Source organism: Xiphophorus couchianus, chromosome 5, assembly GCF_001444195.1.
Source record: "Xiphophorus couchianus chromosome 5, X_couchianus-1.0, whole genome shotgun sequence".
Taxonomy (NCBI): Eukaryota; Metazoa; Chordata; class Actinopteri; order Cyprinodontiformes; family Poeciliidae; genus Xiphophorus; species Xiphophorus couchianus.
The window spans coordinates 38,333,872-38,360,609 of NC_040232.1; the positions used below are offsets into that span (position 1 = coordinate 38,333,872).

Here is a 26,738-nt window from a genome sequence, read left to right on the forward strand (position 1 = left end):
GCTGCAGCTGGAGGATTTTGTTTTTCAAACAAACCTAAAAATCAAGGTGTCACAAACCTACATGAACTGAGATTTCTCTTAGCCTGTTTGTGACATATACAGCATTTTCATACCAACTGAAGTTGACATATAGTTATTTGACTATGCTATGAAATGGCCTTTTGTGCCTGCAGTTGACAGAACACATCTTAACTCCTCCCTCCCCTTTAAAAGAATCCAAATGTCTATAAAGTCAGGTAACAAGGAATTCCAAGGAAATAAACAGCAAGTACCTTTGAGTTAAAGGTTGCAAGACATATAGCAGAATTCCTGTTGAACTCGGATAAGGTGTTTTTGGTAAAGACATGACAACAGTTGAGTGTATCAAATGTTTCATGCTTGCACTAATCCTACTGAATGCTCTGCAGACTGACACAGAACCCATAAACAAAATGGCTGAACAAATAAAAACTGTCATTCATTTTTAGGTGAGTAGGAGAAAGCCAAGCAGACAGAGGAGTGGACGCAACCAGACTGAAAACGTTGGCTCATTTGATAGACATATATATATATATATATATATATATATATATATATATATATATATATATATGTATTCCCAGTTTCTTTAGCCATAAAAAGTCCATATGGGCTAATAATGGCCTCTCATAAAAAATGACAGCAGTCAAAAATGAGTGTGCACTCTGAAACAGCTTGAAGAAAATTGTGGGTCAGACAGCTGAGGATTAATTTATAATGCAATGTGACAGAATAAAAGAGCTGCCTCCTGGGTAAAGACTTGAAACAGTTCAGCAGTCAGAGTGTCGCAAAGCTGCTGGCTCACGTGTAGAACGGACGAGTGTTAAAATGATGGTGACAAGTGACTTTGATGACCTGTGTGAGCTATTTGAAGCCATTGCCTTCACTACAGTTACTAGAGTAATCCAGGTGTCCGGAAATTATGGAAAAAAAAAAAACATTTGGATTGTTAAAATTAGATCTTCGTTTTTACACTCCATCAAGTTTGATATTATTTTCCCTAAAGGCTGTCTATTCAAAAACAATCCACAATATGTTTCATGCGTAGCATTGTTTTGTGGAACAATTTGAAATAAAAGTTCTGATATTAAGGTGACTTAGTATTAAACTCTACAAGACCTGGTTTGGTTTAAAGCTATGAAAGATGAAGGTTTTGAATTTGATATGGAGAGTGGAAAATCCATCTGAACTGACTCGGGTCCAAACAGCAATCTGCTCGACCCGTTTATGACACGACCTTCACCTTAATGGGAGCAACGGAATCAATGATGTCTGAAATTTTAGATAAAATTGTAATAAGTCAAAATTCTAATATTAGTCGGAGTCTGAGATAAAAGTCAGATGTTTTTTTTTTTCTTCGTCAATAAAATAACAACATGAACTAATAATAATCATATTTTGATGACTGGTTGCCATCTGTGTGTCACAAGATGTTGGTTTGGTTCATGTAAGAATGTAAGAATCCTGAACTTGATGGAGTTCATGTAAGAATCCTACACAATGGAATCCTTTGTGTAGGATTCCATTGTGAATCCTACACAAAGGTTTAAGAAGATAGAATTTTAAAACCACAAAATAAATAGTGGTCATACTGTACCCAGAGTTAAAATTCCTTTAAAAAGAAAACCGATGCTTTGTTCAACTACATGCACAGTTAAAACGTCCAGCATGTTTTAACATTCTGAAGGACTCTGCTAATGAACCATCAACTCATTCCGATGTGTTGAACCAATAAAAGAACTAAAACAAGCAGCATGCCAGGCGTTTGGGACTGACTTTAGACGCCGGTGCCTGAAGTCACATAAAAACAAATCCTTCCTTAGGTGTTGCTGATGAAATATTCATAGATCTCATAGTTCAATGAATTTAGCTTTTCCATCTGTCATACTTATCAGTAGAAAGCCCATTCTGCGCTCCTTCACTGATTTTCTGCTTCTCCTAAATGAATAGCAGGTTCTGAGCTCACGGAATGCTGCAAAGCTTCCTGGTGTTTTTTATTTGTATTGGTTTTTTTTTGCCAGATAAGTCGAGACTTATTCAGAGGACATGGAGCTCATTTAAAGGAAGTTCTGTTCAAAAAAGGTCCAAATGCGAATGATGCGGATCGGGAAATATAAAGTTGTACAATTTTTTCTGAACCTATTTGCATAAAGAATAACTTAATTGCAACCATGAGGCATTAACAAGCTGGCCCTGACTGTTGGTCAATTATATCATTTGTTATTTATATAAAATAAAAGTAAATATCAGTGTCATAAAGTCTTAATGTCACTATCAAGAAAACACAAATATCCACAAATATCTTAAAAAGACTACAATTTTAGACATTTATAGAAAGCAGCTCATCATAATCATAATCTGCTGCATGGAAGGAAATTGTCAGAGTGCATAGCAATACCAGGGGTAGGTACATATGAATTAAAATTATGTGTTTAAGATTGTTTATGTTTTTATTAACTTAATTGTTTTAAGCTTGATAATGAATAACGCTCCAGAGAAAAGAATAGAAATATCCTTTATTGTCTCACAGTCACATTGAGGAGTGTAGGGTCACACAAAAATAAAAAATGTATTATAAGTGTATAAAAAAAAGTACGTGTAATATACTATACACTGAGGATGACGATATAACATAATAATACTACAGAAGTAATGTACTCTGATCCAGGGAATGTGCAACTGAGTTAGATCTAAAAAAAAAAGAAATGCTCCTTGTCCAAGCTGTTTTATTAGTAACCCTGAAATCATCAGGAACAAAAGTTTTCTGTAGCTGCTTTACTCAGTGGAAAGTTATAGCAACATGAATTAAAGTTATTCCAAGAAGAAAAGCATTATGATTTATTTAGTTTGTCCTAATTTGCTTCCAGTGGAAATGATGAAAAACATTTATCCTGGAGGAAAAATCGCCTCGGCCTGTTCTGTTCAGTTAGAATCCAGATCTACACTCTGACAGTAAACGATTTGCTGCAGGGAATCACAATTAACTCATTTTAGAACCGAACATGGCTGAAATATCAAAGGGCTGAAAAAGAGGGAAAAGAAATAAGAAAATTGTTTTCCAGGCAGTAGAATTAATAAAGTATTTTGGAAATAATTATTGTTGTCAACTCTACTTCCAAAGTTATTCATTGAGTAAAGCAACATAGCTGCAAAATACAATTTATAAATTCAAAAAAGATTATAAATACTTTCAGCTTGCTACAGTATTCATAACTGTACACAAGAAAAGGTATCCAACCAAATCTCAAGATGGTGATCAGGTCTCAGTTGTAATTTGGTCAAGTAGATAAAGTCGCCTCTGTGTGCTGGGATCAAGTATCAACCCATCGGTTACATACATCAGATGTGAATAAATCCCAGGATTTTTATGTCATTTCATCGCCCTACATTTTAGGAGTGAAATATGAGAAAACTGAACCCCATTAGCATCCATTGATTGTGCGAAATGCAAGCGCAGCATCAAACGGATGTTTCAGCACTTTGTCAAACGGTAGCGAAGGACATCAGCTGATAGAAAAGGTGGCGGCTAAGAATATGAGAGGATTGGATATTATAATGCCAGGATGACACTTCCTCATCAATCTGAAGGCTGTTTTTCCGTAGAGCTCAACTCAGTCGAGCAGCATCACAGAAATGCCTGCGTCGCTTCATGACCCGACAAAGGTCATGTGTTGGTACACTGCTCCCTCGCTTCCAGGTGAAAGTCTGTAAAGCTTCTATCATTTTAGCACTTGTGTCAAAAAGCTGCTTTCTCACTCTCATTATTGAACATAAGGGTGCTGTAATCTTTATGTAAAAGTTATATCAAATTTTCTTTCAAAGCAATTCCTGAAAAATGAGATTATTTTCCCCACTTCCCCTTATGAAATGCTCTGATGTAAGGGCTGCATGTTTAAGATGCCACATCACATCGCCATGAAGCCATGGGACAAAACAGATTGACAACCCTTAAACACAAGAACATTTGGAAGTGATGATCTTGTTACAAGTCCAGAAGAATAATACAGTATAGTGAACATGTGTGCTATAGAGGGGAACAAACGAAACAAAACACCACTTTTGAAAACAGTTGTTGCACAAAAGGGTGAAACTCCCAAAGAAATGTCACTTTAAATAAAAAAATAAAACTTTAGTTTTAAAAATAATGATTTGTTATATTTGTTGGGTTGCAATCATGAGATGGTTTTCCCACAAAAACCCACCAAACCGTATTGAGCATTTTCAAAAACCTGCACAGATTTTAGGCCTGCTGAGTTAAAATCAGAACCCAGCAGTTCGGTTTATATTGTATTATGTATATTGTATTAAAAAGACACATCAACTTTCTTGTGTTGGTCAGTTGGACAATGCAAATTCTTATTTTCAAAAGTCAGAATATTGAGAAAGGAATGATTTTGGAGATGTATTTTTAACAACAGGATTCACAACAGTTTAACTGGATATCGAAAAAGCAGATAATTATCAATCTGCTAAAATATTTGGAGGAGATTGTAAAGCATCTTCTGAAAAGCACTAAATAAGTCTGATGTCATTTCATTTCAAATATAGCATGAGAATATTCAACCATAGTGAGCAGACAACTTCTACGTCCCTTTCTTCTACGAGAATTTTTTTTTCTATTGTCTTTTTTTCTTAACTATATAAGCGATCTCAAAACAATTATAAGTGATTTTTTTAATTACTTTTCTTAAACAGATCTAAGAGTATTTATGAATGAAAATGATTCTTACTCATCACGTTTTAATTCCCCTGCGGCTCCAAGAGAAGTAAATTAATCTGCAAATTAACATGGAATTATCACACATATCATGACTGCAAAAGGAGAGAGGAATTAATGACAGCTGAGTCCGAGGATAAGAGTTCTCCTCTCTCTATCGCTAAAAGCCCATCAGACACGTCATGCACTAATCCTCCCTCCTTATTACTTCTTACAAGAAATCAGTGCTCTCTCCAGCTACGGCTTGCTCTGTGTATTATAAATCCCAGTGGCATGTGTGACATTTATAAGATAATTGCATTCCCCAGCTCTTTTAGCCTACTGGGAAAAGTGGTGGAGGAAACAATATGACCCGACCTCTGTTTTCCGAAGCATATCAAACTTAACCTCAGATCATCATTGCTCTAAAAAGGCTTTCTGAAATCCATCCCAGAGCAGCATGTAGAAACCAAAAAGTACATCTGTGTATAAAAGTGAAAAACTATTGAGAATATGAGATCGAATATAATAAACAAAGTCTTTCCAGAAAGAGACAGTGAAGGGGGCACCTCCAGAATAAATGGACTCCCTGAAATGGGCTCTTTGGGCCTGCACAGTGGCTCAGTTGGTAACACTGTTGCCTTGCAGCAAGAAGGTCCTGGGTTCAATTCCCGGCCGGGGTCTTTCTGCATGGAGTTTGCATGTTCTCCCTGTGCATGGTGGGTTCTCTCTGGGTACTCCGGCTTCCTCCCACAGTCCAAAAACATGGCTGTCAGGTTAATTGGTCTCTCTAAATTCTCCTTGTGTGGGCGTGTGTGTGTGTGTGTTTGTGTGTGCATGGTTGTCTGTCCTGTCTGTCTCTGTGTTGCCCTGCGACAGACTGGCGACCTGTCCAGGGTGACCCCGCCTCTCACCCGGAACGTTAGCTGGAGGTAGACACCAGCACCTCCCGCCGCCACTAGGGACACGGATGTTAGAAAATGGATGGATGAATGGAAATTGGCTCTTTGTCTCTTTTAGAAACTCCGACTCTTTCTGAAACTCTGTCCTCATGAAGTCATCAAAACATTGAAGTTTTTGCCAGCGTTGCACTGAGAAATAACTCATATTATGAACTCAGCAGATGCACAGTTCCACCAGATGTTTGCTAATTGCTGCTGGCTAGTCTGAAGGAGCTGATAGAGGGAGTCACAGGGGAGGGATTCCATGTGAGGTGGAAACTTGGAAGCTTAGAAACTGCAGCTCAGAGGAGGATCTGTGCCTCGAGGGCGCCGCTGGGATCACCCAGGCATATTACACAGTTGAATGGTTGCCATGGGAGACTAAAGGATTTATTTGGAACACGGATGAAAAAATCAAGACAACACTCCTGTTATGTTTTTGATGAGGGAATAACTTTATCACATGGTGTAAAGCTTAAAAAAAATTATTTTACGTAATACTGTCCCTTTAACAATGTTAATGTCAATTTATTTATTAGGCACTTTATAACAGCTATTAACATCACCAAAGCGTTGTGCAGCATTTTTAACATTCTTCAGATGGAGGATGATGTTTTGCTAAATTAATACACAGAAAAACCAAATCCTTACAGTATTATGAAAAGTCTCTTCAGATATACTTGACACCATCTAAAACATGTAATCATCGTCACCCCTGTTAAATTATGAACTAACAGCAATTCACAACATTTTTGGCAAGCTGTTCTAATTTCACAACCCAGGCCCAGTTAGGTTTCTGTGATCAGTTGAGTCTCTCTGTTGCCCGGTTCCCCCTTGATTGATCCCAGCTGTGTCCTGGTTCCTTGATTACTCCCTTGTGTTTCTTGGTCGGGTCTTTGACTATTCACCTGTCAGTTGTCTTCAAGTCGAGTCCTGTTGCTACCAGTGTGAGTTGCTGCCTCTGCTCACCTGTGCTGTCTGGCTTATTGAGCTTTTCATCATTAAATCATCATTACCTTCACTTCAACCTGGGTCTACTGCTTTTCTCCTCACCATCTACACCCCGTGTCTTGACAAATACATTAAATCTTCATTGGAGAAATGTGTGTTAGTTTACTCAAGGAGCTTTTGTTGAATAAGAAATTGTTTTTTTGTTTGTTTTTTGGGGGAGGGGCGCGGGGGGATAATCTGAAATATTAAATTATGACAAAAGTTTAGACAGAAATTTCTTTGGAGGACATTTTCACTGCATCCTATGTTATAGTAGAAAACTATAAATAAAGCATCGTTCAGGTCAGCTGGGTTCAAAGAGATTACCTATACTGGAAGAAGAAATTATGCATGTAAAAATTAAACCTTAAAAACATGAAGGTGTTCTAAAGGAGATACAAAATTTCCTTAAGATTAAAGGCTCTTGATTGTGACTCAACACAAGACATTGTGCTTGGCTTACCTTCTTTCTAGAAATAAATACTCTAAAATGCTCAAATAGAAAATGTAGAATAGAAAAATGTAACTAATTATTTTTGTTTTAGTTCAAAAATATATTTGATACAAAAAATACATCTAACCAATTATAGGTATGTCTTGAAGAGCCTTTCACTTCACCACTCTTCTGAATGAAGTTGATTTAAACAGGAATGTGATGACCAAAAGGCAAGCAGAGATTCACCCTACTGTGTTTTGAGTCTTCAGCCCATATGGAGCTGGACGTGCCATTCCCTCAGTCTTTAACCTTGGTAAAGCATTAGCCTTGGCCCTCATTTGTATGTCATGGGCAGCAGATTATTACACTACTACGCTTCTCTTAACACACTCCTCTGCCCTCGAAATGATAATCACTCGAAATTGTAATTCAGGGCCATTTTTGATGCTGGGCCATCTGTTCGATATGCAGTTCAACTCGTTTTTCTACTTTTTGAGGCAAGTGGGGCACCCAAGGGTCTTCTGAAGAAGTCAGTCATTCCTGTGAAAGCGCCACACCGTGATGAGATGCAGGCACTGAAAGGAGTTTAAAACACTCCTCTTTCACCCTTCATGCCTGGTTCTCATCTCCGTAATGGCTTTGTGAAGAAGGACAAAGGTCACCATTTGTACTTGGTCTTTTTGGCACATAGACTGACTGTAATAGTGTGTTTGACTGGCAGATATTCAGCTAAGGTTGTGGCACACGATAACTTCTTCTCAACATTTTTCTCTGAGAAATGCTAGTTATTAGAGAGAAAAAAAGAAGCCATGGACTGAAATGGAGCTATAACTTAAAATGTGGGGTTTTATTATCATGGTGTACTTTGTTTTATACAATTAGGCATTTTATTATGACCACCTACCTAATAACATGCTTGTACCATGATACATTTTACCCTTCTGAATAGTACGGCTCAACATGGTTTGTGTAATTTTCCATCACAGTTGAGTAATATCTCAAAGTGTGTGAGGCTGTCATAGCAAGGTGGAGCCCTAAGAGTAATGTGATGTGATCTGAATGCAACACAAACACAAGGCAACAATAGAGGAAACGTTGCCTCCATTGTTAGCAAACCTACATTTAACGAATTTTTGTCAGACTCAAAGAAAAACAAAAGAGCCAGAAAAGTCTGTGGGCAGCAACACGACGCGTAAAACCACACATCACGGGGTATCAAACGGAAGAGAAGCAGTGGAGCAAAAAGTGGATGTGCAGTGCAGCATTGGGTGTCGCGCCAGACGGGGCGCCAAAGTAATGGCGGAAAACTTTTTTGTAGTCCGCATTTTTTTGTATTTGACAGCTGTCTGTGCATCTGTACATTACATAATCAGAAACAGAGGCAGAGTGCTGATCAGGTGTCCCTCCACTCCTTCACTTCACCATGTTATCATCGGATGACAGAAAGCCAAAGACGGAAAGATAGCTCTTTGACCAAGAATCCCTGTGGTGAGATGTTCACGAATGAACAGTGGATGCAGAACTTCAGAATGTTTAAAGAAACATTCTATAAGAAAGTAAAGAAACGGTTACCTTTCTGTGCATCAAACTATGTCTAGTTTTGGATGGACATGATGCAACATTCAAGGAATGTGCGACGTTAAAGAAAAGAGTGGCTGTTGCACTGTGGAAACTGGCTGCTAGTTCAGAGTACAGGAGTTTTCAGATGTTTTTATTTGTTTGTTTTGTTTTTTTAATGATGAAGGGGCAGAAACATTGAAGCATGGACGGAAACCCTTCGAATGTAGAAAGAAATTCTGGAATGACAAAACATGCCAGGTAAAGTATCGCTCGCATGAGCGACACTTTAGCAGCTGCTGAAAGTAACTAAAAAAGTTACTTTTAATGTAACTTAGTTACTTTCCAAATCAAGTAGTCAGTAATCTAACTAAGTTACTTTTTCAAGGCGTAATCAGTAATCCAACTAAAGTTACTTTTTCAAAGTAACTATGCCATCACTAGTCGTATATGAGTATGGGTGTGATGCTGAAAGGTTGGGGAACGACATCTGTTCAGCTTGACCCACCTAAACTCATATCAATGGAGCAATTTACAGTAGAAATGAACCATTACATGTATATTTTCAGATGGTGAATAAAAGACAGAATGGCTTCGAAGAATTCCTACATTTCGCTGTCACCATGCAGTCAGCACTGAAACACCCAGCCAGGGCTTTTCTCTTCTCTACATTACATTTTCCAGACACACACTTTAGGTTATTTGATTAAGCTAGATTGTCCTGCTAAGTCTCAAAAACTTTTGTTTTAATTAAGGAGAGGTGAGTCAGCTGGTTCCTCTCTGCACTTTTGCTTTTAAGAATCAAGGCAGGCGGTGCCGGTTCCAACAAGGATCAGATGACGGCTGGAAAAGAAAATGTATGAAGAGCCTCGTCAAACAAGATTAAACTGCTGCGTTCACTCCATAGTTACTTAATGCACTAAATACATACATCACTGATTCATTACATAGAATCACAATGACAGAACTGGTAAGTTTTTAAAATATATATGTACTGATAGCACATTTAATCCCTGTTGTGATGATATTTCAGCACTTTTTAACATATTGGTATCAGTGTGATAAAACTGGACCAACACTAACTAATATTTATTTCCATCTTGTTGCTGGCAGTATTTATCTAAAACACTGGCCCACAGCGGATTTTTCACATATTTCTGTTCTTTTAAATTGGCATTTTAGAAATGTATTTTTATCCCTCTACAGGCATCTGGGACCTCATTGTAAATATTTTTATACCTCAGAAGTCTTTAGGTGTACGAGTGTATATTGGTGTCTGTCCTGCATGTCTGTGTGCTGGCACGGTGATAGACTGGTGACCTTTCCCTAATCTACCCAGAATGTGCTTATTGGCTCCTGGAGACGGGCACTAACCCCTCTCAGGGGTTGCTCCTCTCAGGATTGTTCAGGCTCAGGATTGAGTTGTAAAGTGATATTTAGTTCTGTCTGTAGATTTTTAATTGGATTTATGTTAGGTGATTGACTAACATCTTCATTTTTTTTTTCTTTAAAACTAATTCATATTTCTCTTGTGTCCATATTTGGGGTGACTGACTTAATGAAAGATTGTCCTTTATTTCATCTTTAGATTCTTATCAAGAATATCTCATTAAAATTCTTCAATCACCCTTCCTTCTGAGGAAGAGGCCGTACCATTCCCATCTCTAAGTGTTCCTGTTGGCTTTGTGTTTCTGTGATCCTTTGCAGTCATGTCTCTTCTACAGAGAGATGAATTTGTGCAATTACATCAAACAGTTTAATTTTGATGGCATCTTGCAGGAGTAGATCCTTCCAATGTTGTCTTGTCCAATTGCTCCTACATTTTTATATTTTCTTTAACAATGAAGTCTCGTACAGTAGACATGAATGGGAGTGAGTTCTTACTCTTCTCATTAAAAAGCTACGTCCATGTTTGTTTGTTTTATTCTGAATCTTGCACTGAGTAGTCTTTGGCTCTTTAAAAAGTTTTCTGTTTTTTTCCGTTTTACTCCTGTGTGTGTACAAATTTTTGCTGATCACTTTCTTTTAACTTCTAGTCTACGGCCCCAGCGGTACTTAATAAAACATTCAAAAGTTTAAAAATATGCCTGGGACTTAGTATGTTCTGCAAGAATAAGGATACAGAGATCTTTGCGAGAGCTCTTTGCTTTAACCTATCCTATCATGATATGCTTTTTTTTTAATGCAGCCTTCAGAATTTGAAACCTTTTGCAGGTCATATGTGAAGAAATAAAAACAACCGATATTTGTTTTGAACTAAAAGCATACTTGTTCATTTTAAACTACTAATTTTGTTAATAATTGCCTTAGGCCAGGACAAATATACCGCTGCACAACATGTATAAGCCCATTGGAACTACTGTATGTCTAATTAAGCAGCATGTTCCTGCTGTATCAGGTAGATGCACTTTCAAAAGAAAACAATGAAGCAGATATTCAGTTGACTCCGGCCTTTCTTTAGGATCTCACAGCTGCTCTCACCTGATTGTTGCTCTCTCTTTTTGGTTAATGAAAAAGGAACCTTGGAGTACTACAGAGTCAAAGTACAAAAGCAGCTAACGACTGATGTATTGAGCTGCAGTTGGATTTTTAAGACTTACCTGACTCTAATAAATTGGAGCCATGACCTACATTTCAAACAATTTGGCTGTGAGATTAGGTTTTCATGCACTTCAAAGAAAGTGAAGACTGCATAACGATAGGGAAGCAATGCAAGTCAGTTGACCTCAAAGTTAGATGCTAGCAATCTCGCCGGTTGCTATGGGAACAGAGAGAAACTAGGCATGGAGTTTGTTATAACTTTTAGTTTATGATCTGTTTTTGTGGAAATATTGCTCCTTGTTGATTTGCATTTTTAATTTCTCCTTCAGTCAAATTTTGGCTAGCGCAGTCTTACCAGAGTTTTATCAGGCTTCCTCCATCTTTTCCCGACCGACCTCATTGTCCCCTCTTCCCTCTGTGTATTCTCTCCATCCTCGTCTCCCTGCCTTGATCCTCGCTGGACGGCACGGTCGTGATTTTGAGTTGGGCTTCTTGAGGGGTGAAGGCATTAATTTAATGTGAAAATAGGATGGAGGCTGACGGAGAGGAGAGAGGGCTTAGAAAAGAGTGGGTGGTTTAAGTCTGAGTGCTGCAGCGGTGTTTAGCAGTGGTGTGTGTTTGTGCCTGCACACGTGTGTGGGAGAGTGAATAGAAGCAACCAACAGACATAGCAGTGTGTCATGAAGCTCCAGCATGGTGCTCGGTCAGATCTAGGGATACTGTCACATTCTATCCTCCTCAACAGCAATCTCTGCTCTGCGGGCCAGCAAGGTCTACAAGATGTAGATATAAATACTGCACCGTCCTCGCTACACCTTCTACTTGTGTCCTGAGGCAACTGCGGCTTGAGTTTGTACTGTACCTTATTGATCTTAAGGAATCATAAAACAAGGTTTTTGCATGGAGTTTAGAAAAAAACACAAGAAACTTTTTGGTCTTTCTTCGACTCTGTTTCTTGTATACAACCTACTATATTTATTAGACCATTTTGCTGTCACAGCAATGCACTATGTCTGCCGTGGGAAAAATAAAGGTCTCAATTCTGCAAATTTTCAGTTCTGTTCTGCATACAAGGATTAGATAAGGGATGCAACATGAAGTCACCAGTTCTATCCAACTCCATAAAATGTTTTCTTGGTAAAGTTTTTAATAACATCAGTTAGTATGTGTGTGGTCATATTGAGGTACTTCCTGAGCAACTGTAAGAGCTACAGAGTATGGAAAAGTTTAGTTTCATTTTTATTTTGTTTACCTGTATTGTTGTAAAAAGGTTGAAAAAAATAAGGAAGAACTGAATTTCTGTTCTCTGTTTAGTGAACCATAATGGTTAGATATGTCTTTTTAAGGCTCGATGTCATTCCTCCCACAGAAAACATGAATCTCTTTGATTTCTGGGCAAACAAACTTAAGTTTGATTGAAGTTGACTAAACAGGGCTGGTATGAATGCCCCCTATGAGTTTCTATCCCAGGGTCTGCTGTCAGTGGGATATTCCTGGTAAACCTCCAAAGAAAGGCCTGAGCCACCTCAGCTGACTCTTTTTTTAACGCAGAGAAACAGTGACTTTCCTCCAACCATCAGTCGTGAGTGAGACAAAATAATCCTTAAGTTCTTCTACTTGAGGCAGAGAACTCTCCTGTTGTCAAAGGTAGCAATCCAATGTTTTCTAGTCATGAACCATGGCTTGAAGACAACAACAAAACCACATCATCTGAAAAATGGTAAGACTGAAGTTGTTATATCAGATTTGCTCCTCTTACCACCTCGACATTCTGTCCAAGAACCCCATAAACAATATCATTGTCAAGGAAAAGCCCTGGTGTCATCTGACATTGGAAAAGGACCTGGCTGCCACAAAAAACCACCCTGAACCCCACACTACTGCAGCACCCCCACAAATCACTCTTAAGATTTGACCAAATCTACAAAATCATGTGCCCCATTCAGGTTCCATGTCTCCAAATTCTCTTGAAACATGTACCAACTATTACAAAAGTTTATCCATTATTTCCATTTATGCTCATCTTTTTCTTTTTTTTATTCTGAGCTGCTGCTAGAACATTCAGAGATCAGAGCAAAGCCCACCCACTCATCCTTTGACTGCATCTACTAAATCCTTACAGGGTGACAGGTTCTGTGTTCAGCAGTCATGCTGGGAGAGGTTGGACATTTCACCAACTGTCATTCAAACACGCTCACATCTAGTCTGCAGTTTATCTGACATGAGAGGCTAAAGTGAAGAGATTTGGGCTTCTGCAGCCTAAACTCCTGTAGTAACTAGGTGTGCTCCACTAGCATGTATGAAAACAGGAAGAGATCAAAAATCCATCCATCTGTCCATCCGTCCATCCATCCATCTGTCCGCCCGTCCGTCCATCATCTTACATACTTATCCAGTGGGGTCAGTAGGGGTGCTGGTGCCTATATCCAGAGGTCAACAGGCGAGAGGCGGGGTCACCCTGGACAGTTTCACCATTCCATCGCAGGAGTGCAAAAATGTTTGATCTTTTTTCATTCACTACTTTTGCTATTAGTTTTCAGTAAAAACTGATTTTATTTTTGTTGCTGATTCAGTAAAGTTTCTTTCGAGTTACGTCGTATGTTTTAGTCACCAATCTGCTGCTGCAGCTCTTAAGAGGCAAGAAAAGATATTGTTCTGACTTTACTCAGCAAAACCTTTACACTGCCAACAATTAAACTATTGTAAGTTCACTACCATTTTTTAGAGGAAGTTTTATGTGCCGTTTGTCATTTGCTTGTTTTAGTCTTAACACCTCAAAAAAAAAAAGGCCTATCATTGTATGAGCAAGTTGAAATAAAAAAGTGCAAGAGGCATTCTGCTGTTTTTGTTGTTTTCTCCTCCCCTGGTGTTTGTGATGTACATGCACTAGAAACATGCAGTCGGCAACCAGGCAGCTCTCTCTGCTGTGGCCATGTTCAGCTAAAGATACTCTACTGCCACTCTCAGGTCGTCGGATTCATCTGCAGTTAATCTACGTTTGAAAAGTTAGAGAGGAGTTAAATTATTCTCATTTTTGAAAGTCATCCCTCCTAATTCCTAAATTAGAAGACCTTGCTGTGTCCTTTGAACAGAAAGTTATATGTCTTTTAATACAGCGAGCTCAATTTCAATTTCAAAGAAAATGAGAAAATCAATCACCATATTTCTTTTCAAAAGGGCTTCATTCTATTTAATTCAAGAGCTCCAGAGGCTATACTGATGTCTCACTTGAAATTTACTCATATTAAAGACGGACCGAAGGCTTTTCATGCTGTTAATTCTTATTGCAGAGTTGTCATGCGTCCAGCAGTATGCATGAAAACGTGTTTTTCTCCTGCTTTTCTCATTCTTCACTCTGTATTATCATTCTGTTGTTTTTTTTTTTTTTTTTGGCATAACATGTAAAGAGTTTATTGGTATGAATGCAGCAAATTAAGGTCAGAATATCTCTAGTAACAGCATCTCAGAAAATTGCCCATAAACTCTTGGACAAAAATTGGTTAAGCCATTACTGATGCAAAATATTTATATCTATATTTCAATGTATCTAAACTGAAATATTTAATTTTAAATTAGCAACATTTCTGGAAGGTTGATACAACAACAGCAGATCTTTAATGTATTGTGGTGCCAACCCGTTTAGTGAATAATAAACTAACAGTATGTTAAAGTTTATTCTCTGAGCTCCACAGAGCCAGAGGAAGGTGATCTGCACCGACTGCAGTTTCATTGTCTTAATTCGGAATATTGTAAACAGTTAGAACATTCTTGCTTTCATAGCTGTCTGTAATAACTTTTGACATCTGGTTTGTTTGTGCTGTTACTTTATGTCATACTTGTTGATTACCATTTATTACACATATTTTGGCGATATAAAAATTAGTGTGTAGAATCTCTGATGTCACACAGTTTTTTTATTTTCACTTATTGTAATTATTTTAGTCTGCCATTTAATGCTCACATAGATATTTTGTTTGTTTTTAAATTTCATTTTTAAACAAACTGCAAAACCCTCGGATTGTGAGTCCTATATTTCTATCCCAGTAACGTCACAGTATTGTTCATGTTGTAATATATATATAAAGACTTTTGATAAACTTGTATGAACCTACTGTATATATCTGATATTGCTACTACAAACTTTGATTTATAATTTATCTCTTTAATAAGTTTGCTTAGGAGCTGGATAAACATTATAAACATTTAGAAACAATTTAAAACTGACACACACCATTCACTAAAGAGATATAAACCTTTTTTTAGAGGCTTTTTAGAAGTTCCTCAGAGGAATGAGCTCTTTCTGCTTAATTCAGAGATGAAGCACCTCACTTCTCTCTGGTCATTGATTGGAAATGTGTTCAATAATTCAAATAATAGCACTGGAAAATATCCCACAATCCATCATCAGTCAAGTCATTTCGGTGTTAGGCAATGACCCTTGCAGACACGCCCTTTAAATCATCCTGTGACATAATGAATGGGGTCATTTGTAAGTGTGTCATGCTATGATTACCCTTCCTCACAGTAGGGCCATCTGACCTCATTGTGATTCAGTTTCTCAAGATAAACCTCACTGTTGCTTCAAAAAGTTTCCCTGATTTGATCATATCTGTCTGATTATGATCAGTTTGTCTGTTAAAGGACCTTGGAACAACACTTGCTATGAATTGTCACAGCATAAATAAACTGAGGTGTATTGATCTGAATTGAAACTGATTTGTTGAAATCATTTTTGGACGTCCTATGCAGTGTTGAAAGCTGGAGGTCAAACATGGACTTTTTTGAGAATTAAAGTTCACCAAAAGGATCTCATGATGACAGTTTTTAGGAGCCCTGGTGTCTTAGTGAACTCTGTCTTGATGACAGCTGAGAGCTAACATGTTTGTCCCTTTTTACTTAGAATGTAGTTCAAGAACTGACCATGAAACACTTGATAACAAAGTTAGAAATTCTCACTACAGTAATTGTCTGGTTCAGGTTTAAGTGTCATGACCTGGAAACGTTTTTGAGCAGAGTCAGATTAGCGGTGTATCTTTCAAAAATATTCATAAACTCCTGAGCTTTTCCACATTTTGTCCCATTACCACTACCAACCTCGATGGATCTTACTGTAATTTAAGAGCTATAGACCAACACAAAATATAGGATAATTTAAAACTGTAGGAATCAGACAAAAAGCTTGGCATGCATATGATTGGCTGGGCATTTTTTCAAAGAAGAAAAGAAACCTACTGCGGCAATAAAACATATTCCCTAACTCTCCTTGGATGATTTACCTTATTATTTATTTTATCAGGATCAGCAATGCCTGGCTTTATGACAAACAAAAAAGGACATATAAATAAAAACATTTTACATAAAATAAGTGGCTCCATATAAATTTGAAGTTTAAAGTTACTGACCTAATTCAATAGAGGCCCAGTCAGATGGTGTCAGTAGTTGCACAATGACCAGAAAGGAGATTACCTGAGTGTAGTGAGTGTGTTTCAAGTGATGGTAGTATTACGATACCTGAGTCTGGAAGATCCAGTATTCCTGGTTGCCATGACAGTATGAAGACTAGAAAACAATCTAAGCAAATCAGAGAAAATATTATTGAAAAGTATAGGTAAGGGGATGGACACACTCTTTCCTCTTAAATGTTGATTAGGAAATCAATTTTAAATAAGAGACATTTTAAAACCTTTACAAAGTTTTAAACATAAGGTTATTGTTTTGACTCTTAAAAAAACAATCCTGTGTCTCTAGCAATGATTAAGATGTGTAAATTTTACTTCTTGTAGCATAAACGCAGCTCTTTTTCTATTTGGGTTCTTCCATGATTGTCACAGTTTTACACACAATTGCATCTACAGTAAAGCCCAAAACTTTTCCACATAGTAACTGTTTCCTCCTTTGAACTCACTAATGCCATCTGGTGGTTATTTTAACAAAATAAAGGCTCAAATTCCCTCTTTAGTTGATTTCAACTCTGAATCAGTGACATTATCTTAAGCTCTGTGATAGGGTTGCTCCACTTTCATATGCAGCATTTTATAGTGGCATTGAAAACATTGTGTCATTGAGAGCAGTTTCTGCAACATGCTCATTTTAAAAAATAGCATTGAAAATGATTTAAAGAATTCAGATTTTGGCAATTTTATTATTTACCTTTTCTGTTGCTATGGTTTAAAATATGTACAGAGATATTGCATCGTGTGATGATGACAGAAGACAAAGTGTAGAAACAAATGAGTTAACTGCAAAGATAAAACATATCACAACTACAGAATTAAACATCTTTTGGAGCTAGAAACCCCAGCATGGCCTGAACATTAAGACTCAGACTTTGTGCTCCATTCACATGCTAAGGTCACAAATTTATTATTGATTTAATACATTTTAGATGATTACTAGAAAGGCCAGTTCCACATGCAATAACAAGAAGGATTACAGCCATTCACAGTTACACCCTCAAGATGCAATGAACATACAAATACAGACTCTTTAAGACCAAGATATGATCTTAAAGGGGCAGGATTATGTGATTTCCAGACATATAGTGTCATTTTAGCTCAATCAAATTACAATGTTACCTTCATTTATTCTAGAAATACAATATCTATAAAATATGGCTGAAAATAATTTTTACTTCCTGATATAACTTCTTGAAATTGGGCCACTGTTTCTTTAAAAACTTCTGCTCTTTCTGAAACTCCGTCTTCCTGAGGTCATCACAAAATGGCTCCTCTATTAACCCTTTAACAACATTTGTACCAGCATTGCAATGAGAAGTAGCTCTTATAATGAGCCCAGCAGAGTCACAGTTCCTCCAGGTGTTTGCTAATTGCTGTTGGCTAGTCTGAAGGAGCCGAGTGAGGGACTCGCAGCGGAGGGCTGTTCTTTGACATGGAAAATCAGTAGCTTAGAAACTGCAGTTCTGAGGGGGAGCTGCGTCTCCATGGCGGCGCTAGCTCCACCCAGGAGCTGTGCACTGGTGAGTGGTTGCCAAGGGAGATTAAAGGACTTCTCAAACATGCATGAAAGAATCAAGCCAACACTCCAGCTATGTTTTTGATGAGCGAATAACATCATAACATGATTAATGAGCTCAAAAAAGTTGATTTTACATAATACCGCCTCTTTAGGTTTTTCATGCTACAAAAATGATAGAAGAATAATAAAATACCGTAGAAATGTAAAATTGTTTGTATTCATTTAGATTACAAATCAGTTTCAACAACTTTCAATTTATAAAGGTTACAAAATTAACATCATGAATAATTGAATGAATGCATGACAAGAATCTGAGTTATGAAGCTAGCGGCTCCCTCTTCTCCAGTTTGATCCAAATGCCGTTCTCTGGCCGCAGGATAAGCTCCCCTAACGGACGAAGCTCGTCACGTTTCTGACAGGCCTCCACGTTGAAGTTACGCAGAATGGACGCCAGGACCACCTTCTCCTCCATCAGCGCAAAACGTTGACCTGAACATCAGAATACCACACGAATAGCAGCAGGAGACATGGCACGCTAAAAAAAAAAGCGTGTGTGTGAAAAGACCAAAACCAGAATGTCCTTGTCTCACCTATGCAGTTGCGGAGTCCGGCGGAGAACGGGACATATGCGTACGGAGGCCTTCCAGCGGAATTCTCGGGAAAAAAGCGCTCCGGCCGGAACTCCTCCGGTTCTGGGAAGTACCGCGGATCACGGTGAAGAGTGTAGGTGATGATGATCGCATTCGCTCCTTTGGGGACTTTGAAACCATCTGAAAGCGAAAGTAAATACCAATTTATTTATTTATTTATTTTACTAATTACTACATGTGTAAGATCAAACAACAATTAACTACAGACTATTCCAGGTTGAAGTCAAATTTGCCAGCTTCTGTCAAATTTGGTGTTGGCCAAAATCAGTCTCTCTTACAGCAGAGCAGAAAAACAGTGACCGATTTTTAGATCTTTTCTGAAGTAGATAAGACCGGCTTCACATGTAAGTATTGGTGGATCACTGATCTCCCAAAACGAAAAAAAACTGGTGCCGATAAATTGGCTGACCGATAAATCGGTGCATGCTGCTGTAAACATTTGCCGTGTGCTTAGAGGAAGAACTAAGCTAAAGTGCTTCTGTTTCTCAATTTGTTTTAATTGGGAAGCACATGAGAAATGATGTGGTAGAAATTGACAGGCAACGTTTCTTAGTGACCACTTTTTACACATTTTGACAAAAGATGATATAAAGAAATTTTCTTTACCCAATCTTCTTTAGGGAATTGTGGCCTTGTGAAACCAGTTAGATCATGCAAATTTCCATATTTCCCGACATCAGCTGAGAGCCAGTATCATTGGAAATAAGATGTTTTATAATATCCTTATAAAACAATTTACATGTGGATCAAATTCTAAGTAAAATTTGAACTTAATTCTGGTTTCTTGTGGCTTTTTGTAAGCCACAGGTGTCAAGTGGTGATATAAAGTGATGAAGGGTGTACTGACCTGGAGCCCATAAGAACAATAAGACATGAAACAGAAACTATCATGATGCATCCACAGCTTCCCTTGACAATGTAATTTAAACATGTGTTGTTGAACAACTACCACAGTATGGAGATGTTAATCTGAGGTGTTCTTGTCGTGTGTGACTCACTCAGATTGCAGTCGTCACAGAGGCTTCGAGCGAAGAAAGGCACCGAGGGAAACAGCCGCAGAGCCTCCTTGATCACACATTCCAGGTACCTGAGCTTCTTCAGGTCCTCCGTGTTAATGGGTCGGCCCGACGTACCTTCACACAGCAACCAAGACAAAGCAAACTAAACAAATGCAGGTGTAAAAGCTCCATGTTTCTTCCCATCAGCTCTGAAACTCTGAACAGGTTCCATGTCCCTGCTGAAGAAAACCATCTCCACAGCATGAAGCTGCCACCACCGTGATTCGAGGTGTGAATAGTGTGTTCAGATTATCGATTGTCCACCAAACGCAGGCCAGAATGTTCTGTGGTTGTTTCTGTGTTGGCTTGTGATGGACTGGTGACCTTTGGACGGACGGGCGGATGGGTTGATAGAGGATGGATCCTTTTTCATTTCACTTTATAACTATGTTTTATGTTCTGTTGGAATTTCTCATAAAATCCCATTAAAATACACTTTTGTCGGTAGCTGAAACATGACAAAATGAGACAAAGTGAAGCAGGCGCTGGTGCGAGGCTCTGTATGCTGGATAAGGACGTTTGCTCTGGGTATAAAGAGGAAGTTGAGCTTTTCAGTACAAGATTTAATTATGGCTTAATTAACACTCCTGCACTTCGGGGCATCTTTAGTTCCTTCAGCTGCTACAAAATTAGCATTTACTGCAGCTCAAAGGCCTTCTTGCTCTAACTGCAGAGAACTGCATGGAAGCGTTGTACATTATTCCACACTGCAGAGACAATAGGTTTTAAAGAGGGGAGTCATATGTTAACAAAAGGTGGACATGGTTGTTAAATTTACGAGAGAACAATGAGTGTGAATAAAGACGATTCGAAATCCTTTGGGCTGTAATATTAACCAAGTTAATAAGTGAAGAAGAGAACGACAAGCCGTATTAATGTTACCAAACACTTCGTGCAGCTCTTGTTGAACTTTTCGCTGCACCTCCGGGTGGGTTCCCAGCAGGTGCAGGGCCCAGTTCATGGCGGCAGCCGTGGTGTCATGACCCTGGAAAAGAAAACATGCGTTTGCAGTTGTGATATTTTTTTTTTCTTTTTTAAAAATAACCTACTGGTCTCACCCCCGACCTCAAACATGAAAGTGTCCACTTCCTCTTGGATGTCCTGATGGCTCAGCTTGTTGCCGTCTTCATCCGTGGTTTTCAGGAGCATATCCAGAAAAGCCTGTCGCTTCCTCTTGCCGTGGTCAGAGTCGCTGTCTGATTCAATGTAGGACATGTTTTCAGACCTTTCCTTTATCACCTGCACACAGATGTTGTTAAGAACGACATTAAGCTGTTGAGCTGTCTGCTCAGTCCCTGGTTCAGTAACTCACCTTATAGGTGAAGGAATGGAGGATCTTCAGCGTCTTGTCGTGGTTCTTCCCCTCACCGAAGTAGTAGTAGATGAAGTCGGGCCAAAACCAGGGCTTCCTCTGTCTGTGGCTGATGATGTCACTCATCCTGAAGGCAGCACACGTTGCTGAGCTTTATCAGCAGGTACTATTTCAAAGATTTGATGTTTCATATTTGTCTGTGAGGAAGCTAAAAAGCATACCTGTATACACACTTGACATACTCTGACTCTGAGTCACTCTGTGCATAAATTTTCCTTCCCATCGCAGTTTCTGAACAGAGAGCAGAGAAGTTTTGCATATCAAGATATTTGTTCCTACATTATGGCACAAACACACACACACACATTTTTAGTCTATTATTTAATAAGAAATAAATGTATATTAAGTTGTACTTTGCGTACAGTTTTGAAGCCAAAGTAAAACGTGTCATAAAAAGGGAAAACATGTTCTGCAAAACAATTCAGATTAAATTTACTTGAAATTACTACAAAGACAAAACTTCAAGTGTATAGGAAACTGAAAGTTTAAATAATGCAGAGTCACTCAGATGAATGTGCAGAATGTGCTGTGGTATTATCTTACTGAATTAAGCAAAACCTCTCTGGCAAAGCAAACCATGGAGAGCAAGAAATCTTTCTGAAATACATTTACTTTGGGATTTTGTTTTATTAATATTCCACAAAGCATATGTGAACTCCAGCTTCAATAATAGCATAATTTATAAATTTAATTTTAGTCATATGTTTGAGAAAGACGGCAATTGTTTTCCCTACTGTAATATCAGTAAGTAAAGCATTATCTATTATTAAATGTAATCCCCCTTTAATCACTAAGACACTTTAGTGTGACAAAAGTGTTTCAAAATGCATGAATATAAATGATATCTTTAGCGTCTGGATAGAAGCATTTTCAGTTTGGGTGTTTTGAGATGACAATGTGTGGAATGGAAATACAAACAATAGCAAAAACATTGTAGAAATTCTTTTGTTTGTTTTTTGGCAGTTTATTGTCTGTGATATCTCTAAAAATATCTATTTTATGGCTATATAAGATTGACCCGTTTTTTTAATCTAATTTCTAAAAGGCGACTCTTTAAGGCCATAAATCCACCAAAATCCAACTTGTACAAAAATGTTGGAAGCTAGGCTTGGTTTGCCCATTTGAACAACTCCAACCAGTTTTCCACCATATATATAATTTTTGCTTTTTCATCCCAATTTCACATATCTAATGATTAGATTAATTTAAAGGGGCAATACTATGTAAAATGGACATTTTAGAGTTTTACGTCATTCTGTCATCAAAAGCATACCTGGAGTGTTGCTATGATTCTTTCATGCATGTTTGAGGAATCCTTTAATCTCCCGTGGCAACAATTCAGCTGTGCAAAATGCCTGGGTGGACCTAGCACCGCCTTCGAGGCGACTCCGTCATTCAGCTCCTTCAGACTAGCCAGCAGTAATTAGCAAACACCTGGTGTAACTGAGCATCTGCTGAGCTCATTATAGGAGCTACTTCTCATAGCAACGCTGGCAAAATGTTGTTAAAGGGTTAATAGAGGAGCCATGTTGGGACGACCTCCTGAAGGCGGAGTTTCAGAAAGAGCAGGAGTTTTTAAAGAGGCAGAGGCCCACTTTAATTAATTTGATATTTACAACACTTTTATAACAACTGTGTTTTATAACATAGTTATTTGATTGTGCTATAAAATAGCCCTTTGTACCTGGAAAATACATAATGTCGCAACTTTCATATCCTCTTTCCATTGCATAGTCAATACAGACATTTTCAGGAGGATAGTAAACATGAAGCATGTAGCATGTCACAATCACCATCAGTCTTTGAGAATATGACGGTTTTTTATTTTTTCTACAGCCATTTGAGCAGATTCTTTCATTAATTGTACATGTAATGTCTCATTATGGTATAGAAAAACTGATGCTGTTTGAGTGGCAGCAGTATAAACTACATGGGCAGTATCTCTGTTAGCTCTGACAAAACATCTGCAATTATATATTAAATCAGAACATCAGAAACCAAAAGAAACCAGGCTTGTTCTCTTACAGCAAATGATAAACCCAGCAAAGCTCTTTCTATTTTCTGCTGAACTGGTTGCCTTCAATTTTTAGTCTTTAATGTTAAATAAATCTCTGCTCTATTTCTCGTTTTTTTTTTTTTTTGGTTTTCTTTTTGTGACTTTTTTCCTGCATTCACGTTGTTTGATTTTGACCTTATCATGAGATGAGACTCCGTCAGAATATTGTCTTTTAGTTGTAAAAAACGCAGCATCTACTCACCGCAGATTATGTCCAGCGCACAGAGGGTGACGTCGCTGAAGCAGTTGAAAGAACCTTTCCCCGCCTTTTTCTCCAGCTTGTCCACCAGGATCTCCGCCTGTTCATTCATCACTTGCAGAAAGTCGGTGAGGATGGAGAAGTGGAAGGTTGGAGTCAGAATCTTTCTTCTCTGTCGCCACTTTTGCCCAGTGCTGAAAAAAAGACAAACTTTTTTCCATCTATGCCACGACTCCAAGCAATACCTACGACTATGTTGGTCAAAAGAATTGAATTTAATGTTAAAAGTTTAATTTATAAAATTATCTGTTGAGTTTTAGCAATGTCAATGTGCATCTCATATCAGACTGAGAAAGTGGTTTTGGTTTTTTTGTTGTTTTTTTAGTAACATCAGCCCTATCAAACTATGACAAGTTTGATAAGGCTTATCATAGGACCATTACATAGTAGAGACTATGTAATGGATTTTTTTTGCTTATGTGAACGTAACATCTGTACCTGGTCAAAAGGCCGGTTCCAAGCCAAGGATGGAGAAATTTGTAAGCAAAAGCCTTGGTGAGGTGAACAGGATTACCCAGAATCTTCTACAAAAGAGAGTTTTGTGATAAGAAGGTGATAAGAATTGGTCAGTCACAAAGGTAGAACATTTCAACCACAGTTATTAGAAATAACTTTCTGAAGACCATCTCAGAGTTCAGCCTAATGCATTCTCCGAAACTGGCTGCAGAAGCAGGTTTGAACTAGACAGAAGGTCATTGAGGTCATTACTGAGAGACTCTGTTACACTGTTTGATTCATCTCAGGATGAGAACGAAACGCATCATCATCAATGGGAAACTGGATAAAAGATCAAAGGAATCCCAAACACATGGTTAGATCTCAGTGCAGCTTCCCATCCATCCATCCATCCATCCATCCATCCATCCATGCATTTTCTAACACCCTTGTCCCTAGTGTGGTCAGGAGGGGTCAGTGCAGCTTCCACCTCATTACAAATATAAGAGTTTGGCTTGATTTTGGGTTTTTTTCTGTAAATAATTTTATCTAGCTATGTTAAAGTTACTAAATAATTCTAAAAACAAATTCAACATTTTCTCTTGTTTTCAGTTGGTGAGACTTACACTTTATTTATGCTGGTGCAACTCAGTAAATGAAAATGTTGAAGAGCACATTTCTGGGAGCAATTTAGCTCTGAGTGAAGTTTGTGCAACTTATAACACACAGAGTTATTCGTTTCAAGTGTTTGTTTCTGTTCATTTTGATGATCTTGGCTTGCCGTTAACTTGATTTGCAACCAAGTATTAAGTGCATGTTTTGTACGAGTATGGGACCTGAGTAAAGTTGGCCCCCCCACCTTCTTCAAATCAGATAAAATTGGTGTCAAACGTTGTGCTACGTTTGTGCAGCAAAAATGGTTGTTTGTGCTGCTTTGGCTTTGAAGATATTAATGAAAGGTTAAAGGTCAAAAGGTCAACCAGCCCCCCCAACTTTAATGAAATCAGACAAAATGGGTGTCAAACGTTTTGCACAAACATAGTCGAGTTAATTGACACCCATTTCGTCTGATTTGAGGAAGAAGGGGGGGGGGCTGGTTGACCTTTGATGACCTCTAGAAACATTTCTTTATATCTTTAAAATGATAGCAGCACAAACAAAAACTGTTGCTGCACAAATGTAGCACAAACGTTTGACACCAATTTTGTCTGATTAGAAGGGGGGGGGGGGTCAGCAAGGGACACATTTTCCAAGAGTTTGCTATTTCTGTTTTCAAAACAAGAGTCAAAATAAAAAAGAAGTAAGTACTTGATACATATTGCTATATGTGTAAAATAATTTCATGTAGTATATGATTTAAGTTTTGAACCTTTCAATGTAACTGTTCTCATTGTGAAGTGTCGGTTTGTTGTGTTGCTGCTGTACCTCAACATTTTCAGCATGAAAAAGGACAACAAAGGGAATTGGTCCAACCCAGATTTTAAACAGTGGTGCATCTCTGAACTCCTGTGTAAAACCCACAATCTGACTGAAGAAATCTGGAACAAGGTGCAGACAGAAACAGATTGCTCAGAAGGAAAATATACTTCACACTATGGTCCTCTGGCACATTTCTTACCTCCTGCGTCGGTTTTGAACATCAGTGCATCTCCAATGAAGGGGTACGAGAAACCCGTCCCTGGAATGGATTTCATTCCGAACCACTTATGGAGGTAACCGCTCAGCAGCTTGTAGGTGATGTAGGTCAGAGCTGCAATGAAGATGCTAGCTCCCAGAAATGGTAAACTGTAGCTTCCAAGTAAAACCGCCATGTTTTTATCCCGTCTGTCCAACTTGTTTGAATGCTCAGAAATGAGCACCAGCCTGTCCTGATGGGTCCTGGATATTAAGAGGAAGAGCCAAAGGCACTGCCCTCACTGCTCCTTCCCTCTTTGGCTGATCTGCCCATAGCTTACTGGGTGAAGGTTGACTTTATATTAGATTCGTTTGCCTTTAGGTAACCTGGTTTTTTTGGTTTGTTTTGTTTTTTTGTCATTAATACCTTAAAATAAACTGGTTATTCACAACAGTGGGCAGATTTACACTGATGTAATATGTTATTAAGTATGGTGTGTTTTATTTGCAGAGATGATGCAATAAAAGTGTTAATCATTCATACTGTACCAGCGCTGGCTGGCCCAGATCATGAACTTTGTTCGGCTCATTATCTCACTGAATAGCAGGAACGTCAACATTTTGCACAATGTCAAACCTGACTGGTTAATATGTAGCAGAGGTATCTCTGTCATTTATCTCTTATGAATTTGTTGTTTTTTGTGTGTTTACAGTTGATGGCTAATGCATCTGGATACATGCACAGTAAAATTCATCCGTCCCACAGCTCAACGAGCTTTGCTTTAATTTCACACAAAGAAAAAAACTGAACTTTCCAAAATGCAAAAATTAGGATTGTTGTCATTGAATCTTTCAAAATTCAAAAATACATTATTGATCCCAAAGGAAAATGAAATGTTGTTGTAACTCATACTAGTTGAAATTCCTTTAAAGAGTTATTCTAGAGCGTGATGGCTGTTGGCAGAAAAGATCTCTTGTAGCAGTCTGTACCGCAGCAAATTTGAAAAAAAAATACTTCTGACTGAAGACACTGTGTTCCATAGTTCTTCACATGTATTACTGCTTTAACCAGGAATTATATTAAACCAACACAACTTTAGAATCGGTTGGATATTTGCAACAGGCATGGCCTTGAAAAAA

The 26,738-nt window shown here is 38.2% G+C and overlaps 1 protein-coding gene across 1 annotated transcript; it reads right to left on the reverse strand.

The window, feature by feature from the left end:
• Window positions 1–17,301: 17,301 nt before the first annotated feature.
• Window positions 17,302–26,048, reverse strand: cyp4v2a (cytochrome P450, family 4, subfamily V, member 2a). Its single transcript, XM_028019286.1, has 11 exons — window positions 25,603–26,048; window positions 25,410–25,522; window positions 23,988–24,073; window positions 23,493–23,683; window positions 21,396–21,465; window positions 21,175–21,301; window positions 20,928–21,101; window positions 20,745–20,847; window positions 19,803–19,937; window positions 18,745–18,924; window positions 17,302–18,643 (listed from the first exon to the last, which is right to left on the reverse strand). Exons 1-11 carry the CDS (start codon window positions 25,793–25,795, stop codon window positions 18,471–18,473), a joined length of 1,545 nt encoding a protein of 514 aa, XP_027875087.1. The 5' UTR covers window positions 25,796–26,048; the 3' UTR covers window positions 17,302–18,470.
• Window positions 26,049–26,738: the final 690 nt, after the last annotated feature.

Excerpts from the sequence above, each read along its gene's own strand:
- cyp4v2a (XM_028019286.1), bottom strand. The coding sequence starts at position 25,795 with ATGGCGGTTTTACTTGGAAGCTACAGTTTACCATTTCTGGGAGCTAGC. Across the intron at positions 24,074-25,409 it reads TTCATGCTGAAAATGTTGAG|AAGATTCTGGGTAATCCTGT; the intron begins GTACAGCAGCAA and ends TCTCTTTTGTAG. Across the intron at positions 21,302-21,395 it reads TATGTCAAGTGTGTATACAG|GATGAGTGACATCATCAGCC; the intron begins GTATGCTTTTTA and ends TGCTGCCTTCAG.